The sequence below is a fragment of the Pestalotiopsis fici genome (genome assembly GCF_000516985.1).
Source record: "Pestalotiopsis fici W106-1 unplaced genomic scaffold PFICI_Scf_2, whole genome shotgun sequence".
In the NCBI taxonomy this organism is placed as follows: Eukaryota; Fungi; Ascomycota; class Sordariomycetes; order Amphisphaeriales; family Sporocadaceae; genus Pestalotiopsis; species Pestalotiopsis fici.
In genome coordinates, this window is record NW_006917092.1 from 5,663,670 (window position 1) to 5,683,961 (window position 20,292).

A 20,292-nucleotide genomic window follows, 5' to 3' on the forward strand; every position below is an offset into this window, starting at 1 on the left:
GCATCAGCAAACGTTGGACCGAAACCCATTCCCTACAAGCAATTGAACACAGATAACCTCGCTGCAGCGATCAAGTTCTGCCTATCAGCTGATGTAAAAGACTCGGCCCGGCTTATTGGTCAGAAGCTCAGCAAGAGCTCCGGCGTGAAGGAAGCAGCCCGTTCTTTTCATGCACAATTACCTCTGGAACAGTTACGATGTGACATTCTTAGTGACCAACCAGCAGTGTGGGTTCACAAACGCAAGGCCAGGACGGTCAAACTATCTGCTGTAGCTACCGAGATACTCGACCAGCACCTCAAGGTTGATCGGAAGAAGCTCAAATTGTTAGTTTGTCGAATTTCAGAAAAAGTCACTTGGCGATTACTAAAACGTGAATTAGGCATTCCTTGCAGGAAGTCCTGATTGAAAACCGCCGCTGGGATCCAGTAACGGGTACTACTTCAGCTGCCATTGGCACATACTACGGAATGCTGTCGTCGATTGCAAACATTTTCATTAAGCCCGTCCAGGTTTACCGAGCAAGCTCCAAGCAATTGTCGAAACGAAAAGGCGCGAGCTCAGAAATGGATGGTTCGACCAATCTGTGCCTCACCACTGACGATGGGGCCGCCATACAACCATCTGTAGTGTCGAGAGATTCGGATCCATCGCCAACACTTGACAGACGGACAGCTGCCGATCGACCAGGTACCAGTGCAAGTACCTCCACCACATCCAAGTCGAATGTAGAAGCATCCATGGCTGTAGCTTCGGCAAATAGTGTAGGTCAATTCTTCCATCACTATTCAAAAGGCGTGATGATCGACCTGCCTCTGGCATTTGCAGAGGGCTCACGTATGCTGCCGAAGCTAGTGGGTGATGAAGCAGCCAACTATGGTACCGTCACAGATTGGAAGTCGGGGTTCATGGTAGGTGGGAAAAGCCTCGGACTCGGAATCATGGAAGGGTTTGCCGATTTCGTCGTGAAACCGTACAAGGGCGCAAAACAGAACGGCGTCCTGGGCGGAGTCGCTGGAGTCGGCCAAAGCGTCGTTGGATTCTCTGCCAAAGTATCTACCGGTAAGTCTTACTCCATATGCTGGAAACCCGGTCTCTTGGTACCGTCATCTGACATTGTCAACAATCAAGCTGCGTTTGGCGTCGTGGCGTATCCTGGGTATGGCATTTATCAAAGTATACGTTCGGCAGTGAAGAATAAGACCCATAAGCGGGTAGTCCAAGCAAGGCATGACGAGGGCAAATATCTGGTTCAAACTACCTCAAAGCCAGCTCTCGACATTGAGAACATCCTGCAAGTATTCGAAACACTTCAGACTTCCAAGGATAAGAATAAGATCACAAAGGATAGCGCATCATTGTAGTGCCATACACGATATCATCAAGAAAAGATTCGAGTGTCGATAGCTTATACGCTTCTCGCTTGGAAAATGGCTAGCTTTAGTACCCGCGCAGGCCTTGGTGTTTGATAGAAGGGAGACTCATGATCGTAGCCACCATATGGCTTTTCGAAATTCTCCAGGTTTGCTTTGGCGTTTAGGTTGGACTGATTCCCTAGCCTGACAACCGCATTGGGTGGTATTATGATATCAATAATAGACATAAATTTACGGCCAGTAGTGAATACAATTTCAACGTAAACGAGTCACTAATCCATCTTCACGAGTTGTAACCTGTCAAGCCCTTGACTACATTGTATGCGCCGCCCTTTTTGCCAAACATTTCTCTTACATCCTCGACTATCCAAGACGGCCGCTCCCACGCAGCAAAGTGGCCTCCGCTCTCGTGCTCCCTCTCGAAAACGGTCTCGCCCTGCGTCCGCACCCAGGTACTCGGCAGCACCATGAGGTCCATGGGGAAGTGACTGAATCCGAGCTTGACGCCGGGGGACCAAGACTCCATCTGTTTGCGATCAATCTTGTTGGGGCGGCCGTCGACATTGTGGACCGTCTCGTAGTAGATGCGGACGCTGGCGGCCGGGCCCGCGACGCTGAACCAGTAGATGCTGATCCACGTACAAATCTCGTCGTCGGTCCAAGGGTAGCTGTCGGTCCAGTCGTGCAGCTTTTCGTAGATCCACGCCAGGCAGGCCACGGGGCTGTCGGCCAGCGCGTACCCGATTGTCTGCGGCTTGGTCGACTGCTCAATGTTGTACCCCCTGCCTTGCTCGAGGAACCACTTGGAGCGCGCCTGGCCGTCGCGCTCCCGCTTCGTGTACGGCGTCAGGGCGTGCTCCGCCGCCAGCACCGGGTTTGTGAGGAACGAGGGCGTGCTGCCCGTGTTCATGTTGAGGTGCGTGGCGCGGCAGTTTTGGGGGTACATGTGTGCCAGAGTGCGGGAAATGTGGCAGCCCCAGTCGCCTGCCGATGGCATTAGCTCTGGGACACAATGCAAATTTGGGAGAAAAAGAAAAAAGAATTCTGATTACTTACCGCCTTGTGTCACGTATTCATTATAGCCCAATTTCAGCATCAACTTGTTCATGGTCTCGGCATACTGCTCCTGCGCAAATCCCCGCTTCTTGGTACCCTCGGAAAAGCCAAAATTGGGCAGCGAGGGCGCCACGACGTGGAATGATGGCGTATTCACACCGTCGCCCTCACAAAGGGGTCCGATGATCTTGAGTACCTCCTCAAAATGGCCCGGCCAGCCATGAATAAAGAGCAGCGGGATGGCATTCTCGACCTTGCTCTTTTGGTGGAGAAAGTGAATGGCCAGCGGCTCAAAGCCGCCATCGCACTGAATGTCGGTGACGAAATGGGGGTACTCGTTCAACCGGGCCTCGGCGGCGCGCCAGTCAAACGTGTCTTTCCAGTAGCTGGTGAGGCGCTTTACGTCCTGCAGCGGTGCACCCATCTCCCAGCCGGCATCCTCGAGCTCATCGGGGAAATTGGCCAGCGCAAGACGATTCTTGAGGTCGTCTAGGCGGGTGGAGGGGATTGAGATGGTAAAGGGTTTGATGTCCGCCATCTTGATCATGAGTGGGCGGACTATTAGGCGATGATCTATTCAATGAGTATACTGTTTCAATTGGATAATGGTGGAGTCATAACATAGGTGAAGAAATCAAGATATTTTGGAATACGTAAAAGGCGTCAATGGCTGCTGTCTTATAGATGCTTCAATTTCTGCTTTACATCAAGGGCGTAGAGCATACGGTTGTCGTTTGCATCATCATATCACGACAAGGTTGTCTACTAGGAACGCTGCATTTGTTTTGCCATGGGCGCGCGCATGACGTACCTAGATAAAAGGGCGTGCCTTTGACATTTTTGCTGGTGAACTTGGCGCCTAGCAAACATTTAATAGGCTCTCCCGGTTGGTTGGACCTTGGCACATTCAGGAACGTGGGGGGTCTCAGTACTCCAAATACTTGACCGAAACGGTAAAAAGTAGAGTCTATCATACTGAACATGATCTGATTTGCGGGGAAGCGGCGCTTGTCTTGCTTTGATAGCATCATGATTGATTTGCAATAACCAGCATACAATTGTATCGGATAGACATTAACATTTCGCCTAGAAATCATTCATGGTGCCAATTGCTGCATTGAGTCGAGGTGGATTGCATATACTGTCAGCGTGTATCTAGATGTGCGGGGGTCTGGGGAAAGTCTTTCTAGGCGAATCCAGGCTAGCTTGTAGCCAACAAGTGCTACCTCCAAATCATTGTCAACCACTGCCTAGGAGGGCATGATAGTCCGGTACCAAAACAGTCTGGTAAATACCTACCTAGAATATATTATAACTGACACTTTGACGACTTTTGAGACCGAATATGGGGCTACTATACTCATCTGTCATTTGCGCAGCTGACAAGCAGCTGTCACCACAATTAGCACATGGCCAAGGCCAGGCCAGACCAGTCCGTGGATACGATGTGGATATGGTTACTCTCTGGTAGCAATATCGTGAGTATTACTTACACATATTTTGGGCACATGGGCGGTGCCGGCCGACCAAAGACCCAGCAGAAATACACAAAATTCTCTTCGACTTCACTTGTTCAAATTTCATTTACTGTCTACCTTGCTCAATATGCGCCTTGATTGGAACCGAAACCGATATCAATAATGCAATTCTCTATATAACTCCAGAAACCACTCTTTTCCCGCCCATAACCTGGTCCCTTAACCGACCCATTTTCTGGCATTGAGGAACATCTTGAACCATGGTCCGAATTGACCCCATGAGTCCTTGAGATCCTTGGAAGCATAAATGTAGGCGTCTGCCATGATGGTTCTCTCGGGGTGCGGCATCATTGCCACCACGCGGCCGTCGCGACTCTTGACACCCGCGATACCAACTGGGCTACCGTTGGGGTTGAAGGGATACTTTTCGGTGACTTGACCATAATTGTCAATATACTGGATGGGAATGAGGCCGTCACCGTTCAGGGACTGCAGTGCATTCTGCGACGAAAACTCTGCACGACCTTCTCCGTGAGAAACAACAATTGGGAAAGACGATCCCGCCATGCCATCAAAGAAGACAGATGGCTTGTCCTCGCGAATCTGCACCATGGAGAAGCGTGCCTCGAACTGCTGACTTGAGTTCTCCACAAAGGTCGGCCAGTGCTCAGCGCCGGGGATGAGGGACTTGAGTCTTGTCAGCATCTGACAGCCATTGCAGACACCCAAACTGAAGGTGTCGGGACGCTTGAAGAAGGTCTCAAAGGTACGGCGGGCATTGTCGTGCATGAGAATGGACTTGGCCCATCCGTTACCGGCGCCCAGGACGTCACCGTAGGAGAAGCCACCACAAGCAGCAAGACCACGGAAGCCATCAAGCGAGAAGCCATCCAGGATATCTGTCATCATAACATCGACAGCGTCGAAACCAGCAGCACGGAAAGCAAATGCCATCTCCGCGTAGCCGTTGACACCTTGTTCTCGCAGGATGGCAACCCGCGGCCTGGATCCGACCAAGTTCTTGAACGAAGCCATCATGGGCAGGGCAATGTCTGCAGGGTCATATGTGAGGCGGTACGAAATTCCGGGGTCCTTGGAGTCGGACAGTGCAGAAAATTCCTGCTCGGCGCAAGCTGGGTTGTCTCTAAGCTTCTGCATTTCGTACGAGGTGCTTGACCACCACTGCTGCATCTGGGCCCGATCCAAGTCTGCAAGCACGGTGGATCTGTGCCGGACAACGAGCGACTGCTTGGTCGCTTGCCTCACGAAACCAATCTTTCTGATGAGGCCAGGTGGCGGTCCACAGGTAGCGAAACACTTCATGAACCTGGTCTCATCGGATTTTCTGACTTGGAAAACAGCACCAAGCTCTTCATTGAAGAGCGCATCGAGCACGTCGGAAACCGACTCAGACTTGGCAATGCCGCTGAGATCGATATCCGCACCACAACGACCAGCAAACATCATCTCAGCAACAGTGGCGAGAAGACCACCATCTGATCTGTCGTGGTAGGCGAGAACAATGTCTTCCTCGTGCAGTTGAGAAAGCGCGTCAAAGTAGTCCTTGATGAGCTCCGTATCTCTGACATCGGGAGCTTCGTTACCGAGTTGGCCGAGGGTCTGCGCCAGTGCCGATCCACCCATGGCTTTGCGACCTTCGGCGAGATCAACAAAGATGAGAATGGAGTCACCGACATCTTCAACGCGGCGGAGTTGAGGAGTCCAAGTGCTACGGACATCCTCAACCAGCGAGAAAGCGGAAATGACGACTGTCACAGGGGCCGTGACGCTGTTGGTTTGGCCAGTGGCCTTGTCCTTCCAGGATGCTTTCATCGATGTGGAATCCTTGCCCACCGGGATGGATACGCCCAGCTGAGGACAAAGCTCCATACCGATGGCCTTCACGGCCTCATATAGGGCCGGCCCTTCTCCAGGGTGGTTTACAGCCGCCATCCAGTTGGCGGAGAGCTTCACTCTTCGCAGGTCGCCACGGACGTTCTCCTGATTCTTGATGTTTGCGGCGCCCAGGTTCATCAGAGACTCCACAACAGCCATGCGAGCCGAGGCAGCAGGGGAAATCAGGGCCAAGGTTGGCTTTTCGCCCATTGCCATGGCCTCTCCACCCCGGGTCTTCTCGTCAATGCCAAAAGATGTCATGGTCACAGCGACGTCGGCAACGGGCACTTGCCAAGGACCAACGAGCTGGTCTCGTGCAGTCAATCCACCCACGGACTAGCAAGCTTTTGTTAGCCATATACCCACAAGATTGGTTTCCATTCGATTCTACTTACCCGGTCACCGATGGTGATGAGGAACATCTTGGAACCGACCGAGGGCAGTGTAAACACAAGTTCGGTAGCCTTGGTAATCGATCCGGTAAGATCAGAAACATTGAACTTTTCCTTCAGGCTGTCTGCCGCGTTGAAAGGGGAGAGCGGTCTCTTCACCGTCTGCACATCCTTCTCCAGTCTTCTTCCTGGGGGGAAAAGGGCATCCATAGGCAGGTCAATAGGGACAGGATGCTCAGATGACTCCCGGTCACTGAGAATCAATCTTGCTCCGCCCTTGGCGTCCTTCGACATGACGGTTCCCACGTTAGAAAAGCCGCAACGCTCGCGTTGGCAAATCTTGGTGAAACGGTTGATACCCTCCTTGTTGACGAGCAGGACGTATCGTTCCTGAGCCTCATTGCACCAAATTTCCAGCGGGCTCATGTTGCTGCCGGATACCTCGACCTGCCGCAGCTCAAACTTTCCACCGAATCCGGCGTCCTTGACCAATTCAGGCAGAGCATTCGATAGACCACCGGCGCCGACATCGTGAATCATGGCAATAGGGTTCTGCTCGCCGAGAGCAACACAGGTGTTGATGACCATCTGGGCGCGTCTTTCCATCTCAGGGTTTCCACGCTGCACGCTGTCAAAGTCCAGGTCTGCACTAGCCTCTACAGACTGGTTGCTGGAGGCAGCACCACCACCCAGACCAATGAGCATGGCCGGGCCTCCCAAAACAATGACGTGGGCGCCATCATGAACGTCGTCTTCGCTCTTTAGAGCATTTTGCGGCCTCACGGTACCGAGACCTCCAGCAATCATGATCGGCTTGTGATATCCTCTGTAGCCACCCTGCTCGGGCTCCTCAGGTGCCAGAAGAGTTCGGAAAGTGCCGGTCAAGGCAGGTCGACCAAACTCGTTGTTGAATCGAGCACTTCCAATGGGAGCCTCCAGCATGATATCCAGACTGCTAGCATAGTGGGCTGGCTTGTTGATGTCCAGTTCCCACGATCTCTTCTGTCCTGGGATCAAGAGGTCGGAGACCCAGAAGCCAGCAAGACCACCTTTCGTGGTAGAACCTCTGCCTACAGCACCTTCATCGCGAATCTCACCACCAGAGCCTGTAGCAGCACCTGGGAAAGGAGAAATGGCAGTGGGATGGTTGTGAGTCTCAACTTTGGCAAGCATGTGGACGACCTCCTTAGTCAATTTCCAAGAACCCGAGTTGTAGTCTGGGGCCCAATAATTGGCTACTTCACCCTGAACAACTGCAGCATTGTCACTGTAGGCAGACACGGTATAATCAGGCGTCGTCTTGTGGGTGTTCTTGATCATTTCGAAGAGACTCTTGTCCTGTCGCTGGCCGTCAATAGTCCAGGCTGCGTTGAAAACCTTGTGTCGGCAATGCCTGTAGATATACAGTCAGAAACTGGGCTAGACAACAGATTGGGAAGGCATCAGCTCCTTACTCGGAGTTCACTTGTGCAAACATGAACAGTTCAACATCATGAGGTGGGCGGCCAAGTTTCTGGAAGACGCCAACCAGATATTCCATCTCGGCCTGGTCAAGACCCAGTCCCTTCTTCTTGTTGTAGTCCTGGAGTACAGAAAGAGGTTCTTGGTCACCGGCAAAGATATCGACAACCACAAGGGGAGACTGTGCGCCAGCACTAAACATATCGACGGTACTCGGTGGTTCGAACGTGAGGGACTCGGTCATGCGATCGTAGATGACATCACGGAAGGTCAAGGCCTGTTCGCCGCTAAAGGGCGCATCAAACTGGATGGTAATGCGCTTGCCTCTTTCAATGCGGTTGACGGTCTCTCTGAGACCACAGACGTGGGCAATGGCAGTAGCTTTGGAGCTCCATGGCGAAATGGTGTTCCGAGGGGTAATGTAGATGTTCAAAGAGTTGTTGGCATCCTGGGCAGCGGCGGTCTCGTTGGTGTAGTCCAAGTCGAGGAGCTGCTCGACCTGGTCGCGGCCAGACTTTTTTACAGCCTTGAAGTCGACATAGTACAGCCAGTGGCCGCTGATGTCGTTGACCTTGACCTCGCTGAGGTCGTTGATGCGGGCTAGGAGCTTTTGAGCTTCGGCAGTCGTGAAGCACGACAAGCCAGTTAAGACCTCGTGCGACATTGCTGGGAACTTGGAGGAGGAGGGCTCCTTCCAAAGCAAGAGAATTTCGTCTCGGGGAGAGGTAGAGTATGGCGACTCGTGATGAGTATTTGCGACTTTGCAGAGTCACCAGCAAAAGGAAGAGAGGAGCCCCTCTACCGGCGAGCTGGGGAATTTTATTTCTCTTATCGCTTATCCGATGGCGGGGTCTTCAGGCAAAGTGGAACCATTCAGTCATAATAATAGTACGCAGCATTCAGTGATTTTTTCTTCGTTTTTAATTATTCCGCATCGTGACTAGTAGAGATGGATAAATAAGAATGAAACATGGGGTTTTCTATTTTACAAAATTAATTTGACCTCTATCAATCCCATCTGGCTTTGAAATCCTCCCATCCCATTAAGGCTCTGGCCACGTTGTCGAAGGAATGTAAGATTCTGTCTTGAGTACCTGTGCTACAGTCAGCCTTGGAAACAGACCTTTCACGATCGTCGCATTACCCATCCATGGTCTCGCCTTAGCTTTGAACAATAACAGCGAGATCGGAAGATGTTGGAAAGAAAATTTGCCTGAGGGATGCCAGTTGATTTGCACAGTCACCATAGCCGAGATTCATCTTTATTGCTTGTACATTTTTGTCGTGTTGAAGTTTCATCTAACCTAGGTGTTTGGCTCATGTCACTGCTTGGATGAATTATTCTTCACAGACGAGAGAGGTGAATTGCGATCGATTCTCTGCCTTTCTGGTACTGACATTCTGAAACATCCGTTTAGTGCTGCTCTAGAACTCATCTGGCAACGTGGGATCTCGCAAAATAAACAAGCCATTAGAGTTTACCAGCCAAACCTCATGCCTTCAATTCTGTCTTGTACCAAGTCCGAACCGGCCCCTGGCAGTAATAGCTCTGTACTCTGTAAAGTCTATTCGAAACAAAGTAGAAAATAAATATAAACAGAAAACTAAGCCTTACAGTATTCATCTAGCTCAGTGCTGACTGGTCAGTGGCAGCTGGCGTTGTGACGTTCCGGCGTTCCCCACATCTACGTATTTTCAATGTTGTACTGAGCACAGACCAAGAGTCCAGGACAGTCTCGGCGTCGGCCAATGATCGACTTTGAAGCGCGGCCCCTAAACCAAGCGATCCCTAAAGCGGACCCAAAGTAAACAAATCCCCCGCGTAGCTTGACCCTGAGTCCCTGACATCACCCTCTCATTTTTCCACTTCTGAGATCATCGCATTGACCATTGACTGGTCCTGCTAGTAATAGTCGACTTGCTGACTTTCGCTTGGCTGGCTCAAGTTGGAAAATTGTTCTTTCTCAAGAGATCGATATTATCACCACAACCGCCACCATGTCGCCTCCTAGACGACGGTCCGCTCGTATTGCGAGCGCATCCAAGGTATGTAAACAAACAATCAGCTGACCGCCACACCACCAGCGCATGCTGCAAACGGCCTCGGAGACACTTCATTCAGGGCCTCCAGATCGCTGATTGATATCCTACTCCTTTAGAACCCGAAAGCTTCCGTACAACCCCGACTTGGCTCAGTCATGGAGGGAGATGAAGAGCCCACAGCCCAGCAACCTCAGAGCCTTGACGCCATCATGTCTTCGCCTATGCCGCCAAAGCCCACCACTCCGCGCAGTGTTGCTCCCATGAAGCCCGCCATGTCCGAGATGCATCCCAGCAGAGTTCACCAAACGATGGCTCCCCCGTCTTCAGGCCTCAAATTCGGATTTGTCGACATCAACGCCAATGCCAGAACCCGCGAACAGCCTTCGGGCATCACCCAGACCACGCCATCCAAGACGCCACGCGCCCCTTCTACTGACTTTACCTTCCGTGTTGCTAGTCCCACGAGCGGTGAGCTGGGTCTTGGGCCCGAAGCGCAACGCATGATGGACGAGCTGCGCGAACAGGCAGCTGTGCACAAGGCGAGAATTATCGCCGAACGCCAACAAGAAAAGCTGGAGAAGGAGCAGGCAAGCCAAGATGCCCGAAAGATTGCTTCCGCAAAGGGCAAGATGGGACGTTTCAGTGACGTCCATTTGAAGGAGTTTAAGAAGATGGACTCGATTGCGACCCCTGGCACACACACAGTCACAAAAGCCTTCAATTTTACTCCCCTAAAATCTGGTATGAAGCGGAGCCAATCTAAAGCCAATCTCGACGAACCGGCCTCCACTTCACGCAAGGCCCCTGCCACAACGCTGGACTCTAAATCCCACCAGAAGCCCAAGGACAGACCAGAGATACCTGCAAAGCGCGTCAAGCAGCGCGTTGAAGATGATGCATCATCCGCCCGTCCAGTCTCGCGGGATGGCAGCAATATCCCCCGACCCAAGAGCAGCGGTAGTGACTCCATTCGAAGTGGTATTCCGCGCTCACAAACTATGACAAACATCATGACTCCGACTAAGGCCTCTGCAGCAAAGGGAAGTCTGAACAAGACTCCCTCGGCCACTTTGGCGAAATCATCTACGAAGCCAGACTTGACTGCATCTGCCCAGCCTTCTAACAGATCAAAGCTGGGCAGTCTCATTAGGTCGCCGACTCGATCCGACCTGTCATCTCTGCTCAAGTCTCCCGGCAAGACGGGCATCGATGGCAGCCTAAAGAAGTCTGCTACAACCAACAGCTTGGGTACTTCGACGAGTATTCCCTCACTTGTTCAAACACCTGGTCGATTTGATAGAGTCAAGTCCATCCTAAAGAGACAAATCAGTGTATCAAAGTCCAGAACCCAACTGCCACACTTTGGTAGCAGCACGACACAACCCCCAAAAACGCCCGGCAAATCGCAAAAGGACGTTCTCGCTGTCCCCATGACAACACCTGGACAGAAATTCGGCAAGCATGTCGAGTTCACCCCCGATACCAAACAGGCTACTCTAACTCAGAACTCGCCCTCACCAATGAAATCGGGTATTCCGAGATCCAGGTCGTTCAAGAAGATTCCTGCACCAAACTTCCAGTCACTGTCTGCTGCTGTCAGCGTCAAGTCCCCCGCAGATGAAGTCACTTATCCTGACCTCTCAGCTTATCAAGAAAAGCCCGAGGAGGATATCAAGGTAACTGTTGATTCAGAGGATTCCAGCGTGCTTCCTAACGGTGTTCCTGGGACCTTTACATTCCGAAGTGACCACACGATTCGCTTCCACAGCGCTTCTCCTAATGGCTTTGGTGGTGCGGCTGGACAGGCGAGCCTCCGTCAAGTCAGAGCTTCCGTGGGTCCTGGTATAAGTATGCCTGGAGCTTACCCAACCATCAACGAACCAGCATCTCCCAACAAGGAGAACAAGGACCCTGGTGTAATCAGTGGCATTGCTCACGGCATGTCGAACAAGAAGCGACACCGGGCTGTTTGGGATGATGAGGAGGTCAAGACTGGTATCTCTCATGGCCTCTCAAACAAGAAGCGCGGCCGAGCGGACTCGGATGACGAGCAGGAGCAAGATGAAGGGGCTCATCGTGGAGCTAAGAAGCTTCGCAAGAACCCGACAGCTGCTGAGGGTCAAGCACTTGTTGCTCCCAGACTTACGGGCACCCCTTCTCCCAAGAAGACGCTTCAGCCGCAACAAAGGTTCGCCAGTACATCTGGTACGCCCAGTCCACAGAAGAAGGGAATTAGCATGAGCCGTCTCAATATGCTGGCTCGGCCCAAGATTCGCAAGTAGTGGTATGACTTGGAGAAGGATGTACATTTGACCTGGCGGATACCCGAGGCCGGAATTATTGGCTATGGCATCAACGATTGGTTCCGTGACCCGTTGATGGAATTGGTGTTTTTGATTGCGTTTTGTTGGTTGGTCTATTCATTTGGCACCTTCATGAGTCTTGCTCTGGTTTGAGCTGGTTGATTTGCACATGTTGTATGAGTACAAAAAACAGGAGTTAGGATTGTCATTTGTGTTACAAGGTCCAGGGCGTACGAGGGAAACATTTGATCATGACGGTTTTCTTTGCAGATAATACATCAGAATATTGTTTGATGATGCTGTGCACATTGGCTCATCTGAGTGTGACAATTAATTTATTGAAGTTGCCGAAATCATTGGAAGCGCTTTCCTGTGTCGATGCAACTACATGACAGAGCCTTCTCTCTTAGCGCGCACTGAGGAATGCAATCAATCCCCAGCTTGTTGGAACGTACCCAACATAGCCTCATCATCAAATGAAAGACTTATCAAAAAACTTGTAAGAATCAGTAAACATCTCCTACCTCAGTACATTCTTTGAATATCATTGCCTTCAAGCCTTGTCGCCATCCACCACTAGCGTGCCCTGGAGATAGTGTCGAATGCCATCGCGATATCCACGACCTACAGCACACTCCATGGCAGCACGTCCGAATCTATTCACATGTACCTTCTGCTTCCATCTCGTGAATGGCCCACCCCGCGTTCTTGGTCGCAGCGTACGTCTCGCCTGCGAATCCTGCTACAATGTCATTATTGACCTCGCCATATGCTGGGTATGCGGGGAAATTGTTTACCGTGGCGAAGAATGCGTAAGCCTTGGCTAGTGCTTTTGGCATCGTGGCTGCTACGGATGTCTCTTCTGCGGGTGTAAGCGGGTTGTGAAAGGACCGTCTCTGAGGGAGGTTTTCGATGACGTGCACGTCTGTGGTGTGGCTGAGGATGCACAAGTCGGCGGCGGCTGCAGGAACCCTGGATCAAGCGCGGCAGGCAAGGAAGTCGACGAAGTTCCCATGTGTGCAAATTGCATGGTAGAAGTTGAAGATGACAGCCCAGAGACGGTCGTCCAGAAAGCCATCAGAAGAGTGGAAAGAACAGATGCTGGCCTGAGTCGACAGCGATGGGAGAGAGGGGTGGCCATTTCCAACGACGAAGGCCAAGAATCTCCCCACAGTTCTAAAGTCAGGACTCAAAGGTCCACGAGATCAGGACCAGTCTCCCAAGTCCTCCAATCGGTACAGATTGGTCACGATGGCATTGCTGATCATACCTTGAGCCATGCTCCTTGCACTGTGCCTTTGGATTCGACCATTTATGTCAGCATCAAAGACCCCATTGGTCTTTCAGCTTTCAAGCCAAGCCCTACGAAGCCGATTCCGCAGCGAATGCTTCCCCCTTGGAAGATGCTTCCAAGCCAGCTAGCGACTTCTAGAGAAGTGAATCGTCGCCCTCACCCAATATTGGATGACCAACTCGGAGTCACGATGCTGGACAAATTCCCGAGCCCCATCATCGAAGAATCAGAGACAATTTGTCCCACGGCCATACAAACACCTACTCGTGTTCTTTCGCCGCAAGATCAAGAGAAAGGAGTAGACAGGGCCCCAGAAACTGAGCAGAAATCAACCAAGAGCTCCAAAATTGTAAACAGTCCTCCAATCATGATTCCTCAGGCCCGTGGGTTATCTTTCGTAAGCACGGAATCTCTACAAAGACCATCTAATGTCAGCCGAAAAAGTACTGGCGACTCCAAATCTTCACAGGGGAGCGACCTTATTTCTACACCCGCTTCGCCTCATCCGATTCTTTCACGAAGCTCAAGCATCAAGCCAAAAGTTCCATTGATTTCCAACTCGCATAGTCAGTGCGCCGCGGTGACTCCAGAGAGGTCTAGTCCAAGCCTATCCTACGCACATTTACGAACGCCCTCGCCGTTTTCTCAAGTTACTGCATATATGAAAACCAAGACCGCCAGAACGTCGCTGCCTCGAATCAAGGATGGACCTGAGTTCCAAAAGTCAGAAAGGTCCGAAGTCAGCAACCAGCGGATAAACACGGCTAGTTTAGCTGTAGCTGGACGTGGAAGAGTGAAGCGCATTGGTCATTGGCAGCAACAACAGCAACAACTATCCAACTCTCCAACTATGGAAGAAGCATCTCAAGGAGCAAGGTTTGTTCAGACTCGAGGAGACCTCAAACGAAACATTGCACAAGGGGACTTGTGGACGATATTTGGCGCAGGACAGAGTAATGGCAAATGAAATGTTGCTCATGGCAAATAGTAGATAGTGAGTATACCTAAGTTGATTGTGTGTGCTTGAGATTTCTTTCCAGGAACCCATTGGGATCTGTGCTTCATTGCCCTCATTTTGTTAGTCGAGTATGGTACATTTCCAATCTTGTCAGCAAATCCTGACCTAAACATTACAGCATCGCCTCAAACCTTAATCTTCTGACCCAACTTGACCCCAAAAGGCTTCCTCAAGATTAACTTTTGTGTTACTATCTGTCAAAATAAACAAGAATAACACCGAGCTGGGCTTGGAATGCTTGTCTGAGCGCATGACTTTCGTAGAGCATGCCTCAGGTCGATTCGGGTTCGATTCCCGGAGCAGCGATTATTTTAACAATTTTCATCCTTTCGCTCTTCGTTCCTCATCGCCAGCGAATAACTGCCGCACACGGTGGGAATATATGATGAAAAGTAACACATGCTCATCTGCTCTTGAGAAATCGATTCGCTCCGCGTGAAGAACCAGCTCTCTGGGATTTTCACCAATACGTACACAGGTAGAGAATATGGAAATGATACAATTCGGGAAATATGAATTATTATCTCAACAGCAACAGTATCTTGTCGAATTGTCACTGCACAGATCTTCCATGAGCCATCTTGAAATACATGGCACATTCTTGTGTGTTCAATTTACATGTGAACAATAGATCATCCAGCCCCACCCAAAAATCGATTGTAGAATCTGGGGTAAGTACCTAGGTACCCTGCACTAAGGTGCCTAGCAAGCGCCTTGAGGGGACCTTGTAGCGAGCCGCAACTTTTTGGGGGCGCCATTCAATGTTGTCTCACCCCACTCCACTCCCGACATCACAGCTTCATTGTACCTACATTTGGTCAACATACCTGCCTGAGTCTACGCAAGTTGGCCTTATCAAAGACGACCATTTCGTAGGGACACTCACCAAAATGGCACCCATGGCACCCGCAAGCCATGATGAGCTGGAAGGTATGTCGTGTTTGGCTTGTCCCCAGATCATCTCAGAGAACAATTGCTAACGGCCATCTGCGCGCGCCTTGCAGCCCAGCTCAAGGAGTCCATCCAGTCCATGTACAACATCCTCGTCCAGACCACGGCCTACGACACAGCCGCCGCCTCCTCGGGCTCGTCCACCACCTCGCGGCCGTCGCGCGACGTCCTGGCCGCCGAGATCAAGTCGCTGCAGCAATCGCTCCAGGCGATCCACCGCACCGCCACCACGCCGTCGCCCGAGCAGAGCCTGCCGCACGTCCCGCCCGAGCTGATCCAGTACGTCGAAAACGGCCGCAACCCCGACATTTACACGCGCGAGTTTGTCGAGCTGGTCCGTAGGGGGAACCAGCTCATGAAGGGCAAGCAGGTCGCGTTTCGCGGGTTTCGCGACATCCTGGCCGACGAGATTTCAAAGGCCATGCCCGAGCTCCACGAGGACGCCCGTCGTGTGGTCAAGGCTACGGATTTCCCGTCTTCTTCCTAGGTCGATGGTAGCGGCGAATTCGACTTTTCTCTTGGAACTATTTGATGCAGAGAGGACATTGACGGCACGATGAGGTGGTGTGTTTCGAGTTTTGGGCCTCTTGAGGGTTGTTTATTTCATTAAATTGGGAGTTTCGGGGCATCATGGCATGGCAAGGCGCATAGGGCATAGGATAGGGACATGATACCCTCACACTTGATCATTCTAGAGGTGTACAAAAGACTAGGTTATTTTCACTGGCACGGAATCATCCTCATTTGACACTTTTGTCTTTTTGTCTTGGCTACAGGCACATCAAGACGGGAAAGGTGAATTATGAATCCTTGACCTCCAATGGTCACACACTCTGTAAAAAGCCTGACTGTGCTCGGCATCGCCGAGTTTTGTAAACCAACCGCTTTTTCAAAACCAGAAACAAGAAGAGACCGAAAAACAACAAAGCAGGCAGTGATTGCGTTCATCTGCGAACACCCATGAGTTGCTCAAAACGGAAATCATGACTGTTCGGGTGGTACATGAGTTGTGCGTGTACATCCTCCAGGCCCTCGGCCGCGACCAGGTCGTGCCAATCCCGCATGTAGGGCTGCAATTCATTGTAGAATGCGCGAGTGCGCAGGTGTGGCCGACAGCTCATCTCGATGAACATGGTCTCGGGGAAGAGACCATAGCGAGTTTGGACAAGGCGGAGTTTGGGGTTGGGAACAAACTCCTGTGCTTGTGGATCTGTGAAATAAAATAATTTAGTTAATTTTTTTTAAAAAAAAAAGTTTATTTTTATTTTAGTCAAGGCGTTCTCTCGAAATATTTTCGAGAAAAAAAAAATCTTATCTGGGTAATTGCAGAAATGGAGAGAAAAATGAAAAAAAGGAAAGAACCTACCAAGCGTGGTTGCCTGTGCGGCGACATTGAGGACGATCTCGGCATATTCTTCGTCGTCGTCGTTGCCGTTAGTGGTGGCATTGCCGTCGGCGACGGCAGTCACGATTCTCGGCGACGAAGTTGTGAGAAGGGGCCGGCCATCGTCGTCGCCAACGAGGGTGTAGTACTCGCTGTCGTCGAGGGTGCGAGGATCCTTGTCTCTATCGTCGCTCTTGTCGTCGCTCAGCTCCAGAGCGCCGGCGGCGGTGCAGAGCTGTCGGACCATGTCGACGTCGACGTCGCCGTTGGCAAAGGGGTCGGCGTTGCCCTTGTCGTTGCTCTCGTCGGTTATGGGTACGGCGGGGATGCCGCGGAGCCAGTTACTGCGAGGCTGGTGATTAGACTGCTTCTCGCCGGTCGTCGATTTGCGGAAATTGTCAATGTAGCGCTGCGACAACTCGTCGAACATGTCGTCGACGTTCTTGCGGTTGGGACTGGTGGCCATTGTGAAGACGCGTGATGAAGAGAAGAGGGAGATGATGAATGGGAATGAGCGCCGCAACAAACAAGTGGAATGAACAAGAGGTGGTGAAAGGATTGGTGGGAAGGTGGGTTGATTGGAAGACTGTGACAATTGCTGCTTGTGTGTGGCCCAGGACTTCTCTGAGAAATGGAGTTGACGAGAGGGAACAACTTGGACAACAACAGACGCACGCGTGAGCTCAAGAACGTGGATTCGCGTTGATTGAAAACGGATCACCAATGTCTTGCTTAGGGAAAGTACGTTTCAAAGACTTACGATACTCTGTCCATTGTAGATGTGCAACAGCCTTCAACAAGAACGTGTATTGTTTCTGGTTGACCCAAGAGTGAGAAACAATGGGCAGCAAGAACCGAATTTATACCCCCATGGATGACCTAGTCTGATTGATGCAAACGAAATGGAGCCCTAGGAATGGCCAGGCGTTCACCTCTGCACTGAATAGGCTTTTCAGTCTGCTTGTGGAGATCAATGTGACAATGATCTGACAAACAAGCCGTCTGGTTAAGCCATCAGTGACCATGAATCAAGTCTTATTGCTTGTTGTCCAGTATGGAAATTTCTGACTCTTTCAACTCAACGCAAGTGACTTTGTCTTTACTCAAGACAAATGTCAGAATATGCGTTGATGTATAATAACTCATATTCTTCAAGACGTAGTATCAGGTTTACCATGGTCTGCTCGGATTCGTCGAGTTCGGCCAGACGGACTGCCCCAGCTGCAGTACTACTTGAGATCATGCAGCCTTGATGCTTATATTGTAAGCCGTTGGTTGGCGCTGCTGTTTTGATCTTGTTGTGGTGAGCGTCTGTCGCAGGTGGCCGTTTGCCATTGCCCTTGACAACCTCCTGGTCCGCTCGCACATTATCTCACTTGCCCTAAGCATTGTTGGCTCAGTCGCCGTTTGTTGAAAGGGGATCATCCTTTCTCAGCCAATGTCTTGTTTCCTGGCACTTATGCTCGTCTCTCCCCAGCTCCTCGACTGTACCGCAGTACGATGTAACCTTGGATATTCCTTGGAGACAATCATTCCAAAACGTATCGACTGTTGGGACGGGCTCCATGAATTAATCACAGACTCCCATTCAATTCCCAGCTTGGGCTTGATCTCATGTTTTCCATATCGATGCTGTTGGACATTACAATGGCTCATTTTATTCATGTGATATTTAATGGTTCTTTAGCAGTTTTAAGTACATTCTGGATAACAATAGCTTAAGGAAAGTCTTATCTCATACCTATTTGGTCTTGAAATAATGCATCAATGCCACCCCCGGTTTGTAGAGACCAGCAGAGATCATGTCAAGACTCCCCACGCCAAATGAATGGGCATAACAATTTGAAATTACCAAATATTTTCCGAATAGTAATTGTTGTTATCAGAGCATTTAGGTACTCGAACAAATGTGAACTCTGCAAATAAAACACAGGTGGTGCCGATGATATGGGCTGAAATACTCATTACTGAGAATTATCATTGTGGAATTGAGAAGAGGGTAATCGTAGTAGAAGATATTTCTTCCCACAAAGTAAAAGTTTTTGAAACTCAAAAATTCAGGACGCCAACCCTGGAAAGTTTTGATAGAGTTCATTTTGCTATGGCTGAATGCATTGAAGTTGTGTGCACTGGGCCAACAAGGTGTCAACATGGGACAACTTCGGGCAGCGCGACGAATCTTTACAGTTTGGCCGCCTAATATGATCCCTTTGCTTTGTCTAGATGCGCCTGGCTAACCAAGATGCCCAAGAGATCTTTCTCTGCTCAAAATGAGTCTCCCTACATTACCCGGGTTCATCCCTCGCGTGGCACCCTACGTTGACGCTCTGGATATCTACTAACTTTCAGTTGTTCAACCCCTATGTCACTTTGCACATGGGCATGTTGTTGTAGCGAGTCAGTACTTGCTAACAGTCATCTTTTTTCCCTCCTTCGCTCAACGTAATGTCGGGAATTCCAGGGAAACCTGATTGTAAGCCATGTCCCTACACTGTTGAGTCAGCGCACGCTGGAGATGACCACGACAATAAACAAAATTTTTACCACATGACCCTCAATGCATGAACCGATATTTTCCACGTAGAGTTAACTTGCACTGGGAGAAGTGTTTGAGTCGAGGAAGATGATTGGCCATCGATTTCCCATTCTGTCTGGTATCTGAGAGGCCACCCGCATGAGATTGTCTCTGGTGTTGTCCTCACGGGGATCGTTTTGCCTTATCAGTGCAAATGTCATTGGATTATGATCTCGATGAGCCTTCCTTCGTACCCTTGGATCCATCTACATATGTCCACCGCATTATGGGCGAGCCTAGGTCAGAGCGACTATGGCAATGAGTTATAAAACGAGTGTAACAACAAAGCATTGAATTTTGGGGAAAATAAATGGCCAATCTGGTAATATATTCGAATCCACGGCAAGTCTTGCCTAACTCAATGACACTGAGCTCGTATTACGACCCGAAAGACACAACGAGGTCTCAAGGAATCAAGTGATGGGATTGAAGAGCAGACACCTTGAGTGCAAGTGGTTGCACTGTCTAGCAGCGACAAGCACCTGGACCTAGAAAGTATTGCAGAATCATATTATTTATTCTCCCTCGAGAGCCATCAAACAATTCGAGTGACAACGGCATTTGAAACGGGTTCAGTGACGTGATGTGGATCTGTTGGGTCTCTGACATTGCTTACACGCAATGTCAGCTTGATCAAACGACCAACGCGGGAATGATTGAGTTTATAGAAGTCTAGGATAAATTGGGGTCAATTTTCCCACTACAGAAGACTGTTCGGCCAGTAACGTCTACCGAACCCAGGGACATGGGACATTGAAAACCGAACTACCTACTACATAGTATGTTTCTCTGCGGCACAGCCTTCGTGGCGACGTAGACTACACCCCACTCAGACCAGATCTGTACTAATGACCTAACCTACCTGTAGGCACCCATTGACTGATGATACTTGGTATCCACTGTTGAATGCATGTAAGCTTGCTCTCTTATGTCCCACGCGTATATTTATCTCGCACCACCGCTGCACGAGACCTAAAATGAGGATGTAACTGCCCATTGAAATTGGCGACGAGATTCCCATCATGGTAAGCTCTCACCGACTCCTCCGTCAAAGCCCCGCTCTCC

General features: G+C 50.4%; 4 protein-coding genes across 4 annotated transcripts; 3 read left to right on the top strand and 1 right to left on the bottom strand.

Moving 5' to 3' along the window:
- Positions 1-9,857: 9,857 nt before the first annotated feature.
- Positions 9,858-11,984, top strand: PFICI_03873 (uncharacterized protein; the record flags this gene model as incomplete). The annotated part of the gene is made up of 1 exon (XM_007832454.1): positions 9,858-11,984. One exon carries the CDS (start codon positions 9,858-9,860, stop codon positions 11,982-11,984), a length of 2,127 nt encoding a protein of 708 aa, XP_007830645.1.
- Positions 11,985-13,018: 1,034 nt separating this feature from the next.
- On the top strand, positions 13,019-14,266 carry PFICI_03874 (uncharacterized protein; the record flags this gene model as incomplete). The annotated part of the gene is made up of 1 exon (XM_007832455.1): positions 13,019-14,266. One exon carries the CDS (start codon positions 13,019-13,021, stop codon positions 14,264-14,266), a length of 1,248 nt encoding a protein of 415 aa, XP_007830646.1.
- A 941-nt stretch (positions 14,267-15,207) lies between these two features.
- PFICI_03875 (uncharacterized protein) lies at positions 15,208-15,755 on the top strand (the record flags this gene model as incomplete). Its single annotated transcript, XM_007832456.1, has 2 exons — positions 15,208-15,247; positions 15,322-15,755. 2 exons carry the CDS (start codon positions 15,208-15,210, stop codon positions 15,753-15,755), a joined length of 474 nt encoding a protein of 157 aa, XP_007830647.1.
- Positions 15,756-16,212: 457 nt separating this feature from the next.
- PFICI_03876 (uncharacterized protein) lies at positions 16,213-17,118 on the bottom strand (the record flags this gene model as incomplete). Its single annotated transcript, XM_007832457.1, has 2 exons — positions 16,213-16,478; positions 16,635-17,118. 2 exons carry the CDS (start codon positions 17,116-17,118, stop codon positions 16,213-16,215), a joined length of 750 nt encoding a protein of 249 aa, XP_007830648.1.
- Between the last annotated feature and the right edge of the window lie 3,174 nt (positions 17,119-20,292).